The sequence below is a fragment of the Uranotaenia lowii genome, chromosome 1 (assembly GCF_029784155.1).
Source record: "Uranotaenia lowii strain MFRU-FL chromosome 1, ASM2978415v1, whole genome shotgun sequence".
Lineage (NCBI taxonomy): Eukaryota > Metazoa > Arthropoda > Insecta > Diptera > Culicidae > Uranotaenia > Uranotaenia lowii.
The window spans coordinates 108,552,335-108,554,753 of record NC_073691.1 but is presented as its reverse complement, the minus strand read 5'-3'; the positions used below and the strand labels follow the sequence as shown (position 1 = coordinate 108,554,753).

Here is a 2,419-nt window from a genome sequence, read left to right as displayed (position 1 = left end):
ATGTGTGAAAATTACACTTATCACTTGTTGCTCAAAATTTGAATGTGCCGAACACACGTTTTGGGTTGTCATTATGCAGAAACGATCTAAATACCGTTTACATAATTCTGTTTAAAAAGTTGTCACTTTATTGAGAATAAGGAGAAAAGGCAAATTTGAAAAAATCGTTGATGTTGGCATTCGCAAGGATAAAGTTTTAATTGGGAAGATCTATCGTGATTTGTGGGTGAATTGTGTTGTATATTCTACTGAAGCCGTTCGTGTTTTCGGAGAAAGGAGCGGAGGACAGAAGCAACAAATTAGGTAAGTTAATTTAAAATTTATGAAAAATTATTCCGAAACCTTATGTTTTGCTACTATTTATAAATAGTTTAATTAACTTTTTGAGAAATTGGAAAAAAAAGAAAATGGAAAATTTAGAACAATTAGTGGGTGCGGAACACTATAGGATCCTGTTGGGTAAGTTTCCATTTTGTGAATAATGAATTGTAAAAAGTTTTAAAATTGTTTTAATCAATTAAAGAAAATGAAATCAACGAGCAATCTTTGCTTCTATGCTCATTAAAAGATTTTGCCGACATGGGCATAGCGTTTGGTCCGGCCAAAATCATTCAAAATTATGCAAAAAGAATGCTAGAAGGTGCAAACAATAATGAGGCTCAAACTTCAAACGTTCTTTACACACCTGAAGTGCCTGGCTGCAGTTCGACAACTGAGGCTATCGGAATCCGTCAGGTTAATATATTTAATTTTCGATATATGGTTGAAATCCTACATTTTTTGACTGAATACTTAAATTCTATTTTTTTAGATCACCAGAGAGATCGCGAATTTAAAAGGAAAGTTGCACCTTCATTTAAAGATGGTGGATTGCCTGATCAAAATGGACTTCGGGTTATAAACCGTATTGCATGCCAGTTTATGGAGAAAAAAATTTTGACTGAGAAGGTGTAAGTGATAAAAAAATGATTTTCTTAATTGATTACTCTATCTAGTTAATAAATTAGCCTTAGAGCAAAATAACAGAAAATAGATCGCAACTTATATATTTATAACATATCAAACTAAAAACAAAAAATAAGAATCGAGATTCCAAATTTTTATTACCCATTGATTTAGTGAACATTTTCTCTAAATTCGTTTGTTCATTAGATTCCGTGTTGCTTGAGTTATTCAAATTTAAATACTTGCTTTTTTTCGTGTGATTATTGTTTGTTTTTTTTTTTGTTTTAATAATTCTTTATTGTGTATTTGTTACTACGCTTTCTAAACTGCAATACTCTTTTTGTAAATAAATATTTTAAAATAATTTATTTCATCTATAGCTATCCAACTTCGACGGAGCAGCACAATCTGGCTGTTAGGATTCTACAGGTTTTTCCAGAACTAGAAAAGTTTCGCGTGGCACCACATGCTCCTGCCGAGGTATAAAATCTGTGTTTGAAGCTATTCCAAGTTTCAAATTATATATATTTTTAAACTTCCCACAGTCTATATTTTTTTGGAAAAATAATGGTCAAGATAAAGGTCCACACAGTGGGCTGATATTCAACAAAATAAGAAACACGATTGCGAAATTGCCCAGTGAGGAAAAAAAATACAGGAAAAAAACTCCAACAAAAACTGGTGTTCCGACAGAAATCGTACGAATAGCTGATGATATACAACACATAGACCCAACATTAGAAAATAAAAAAAGAATTAAAGATGCCATGGTGGTTTGCTATCCCCTTTTACATGCCTTACTGGAAGAGAAGAAAACCATGCAAGAAATTTTGGAAGTTTTCCCCCATTTTACCGAATTTCGGGGTTACTTGGTAAGTTGTTGAAGAAAGTATACTAAAATAAATTATTCAAATTAAAACCATTGATTCCTATTTCCTTTATGTATTTCAGATACGTCATGTTTTTTTTTGCAAAACATCCGGAGGCGCCCAGGCTCGTTGATTTGCGCGGAACGCTGGCCAAATGTTTAATGCGATCGAAAGAAAAATTTAGCATGGTACAGAATGGTGAGATTGCTAAAAAAAAAAGAAATGTAGTTTTGTTTGATTTTTTTTTTATTTCAGATGTTATTCGTGGCTCTCTCCGGCTAATGGCTTCCATGCCAATAAGGGGGTTAAAAAGAAGATCATCCAACGAATCCCCAGAAATGGCTTTCGCCAACAAGCTGATATATTGGGTTGCAACAATCGAAAATTATCAGAGTTTATCGGCCCATCCGCACATCATTTGTGTTGCCGAGCCCTGGCAAGATGGCCCTTATTATTTGTATTTAGGTATAAGGGCTATCGTGGAAGTTAGCGATGCATTTCATGCCATTGATTTGTTAGTCAAGGCTTTGGAAATTTTTCAAATAGTTCCAGCTCATCTAGGTGCTTTTTTCGATTTTTTCATGATATATCTTTACAATTCAAAA

General features: G+C 33.3%; 1 protein-coding gene across 2 annotated transcripts; it reads left to right on the top strand.

The window, feature by feature from the left end:
• Positions 1-906: 906 nt before the first annotated feature.
• Positions 907-2,208, top strand: LOC129738950 (uncharacterized). 2 transcript variants are annotated; one of them, XM_055730280.1, is made up of 5 exons: positions 907-950; positions 1,326-1,425; positions 1,491-1,817; positions 1,897-2,012; positions 2,070-2,208. In XM_055730280.1, the coding sequence occupies exons 1-4, from the start codon at positions 922-924 to the stop codon at positions 1,945-1,947; spliced, it is 507 nt and encodes a 168-aa protein (XP_055586255.1). In that variant the 5' UTR covers positions 907-921; the 3' UTR covers positions 1,948-2,012; positions 2,070-2,208. The 2 variants fall into 2 exon arrangements, with proteins under 2 accessions (XP_055586255.1, XP_055586256.1); XM_055730281.1 differs by having other exon boundaries at positions 1,897-2,002; positions 2,070-2,196.
• Positions 2,209-2,419: the final 211 nt, after the last annotated feature.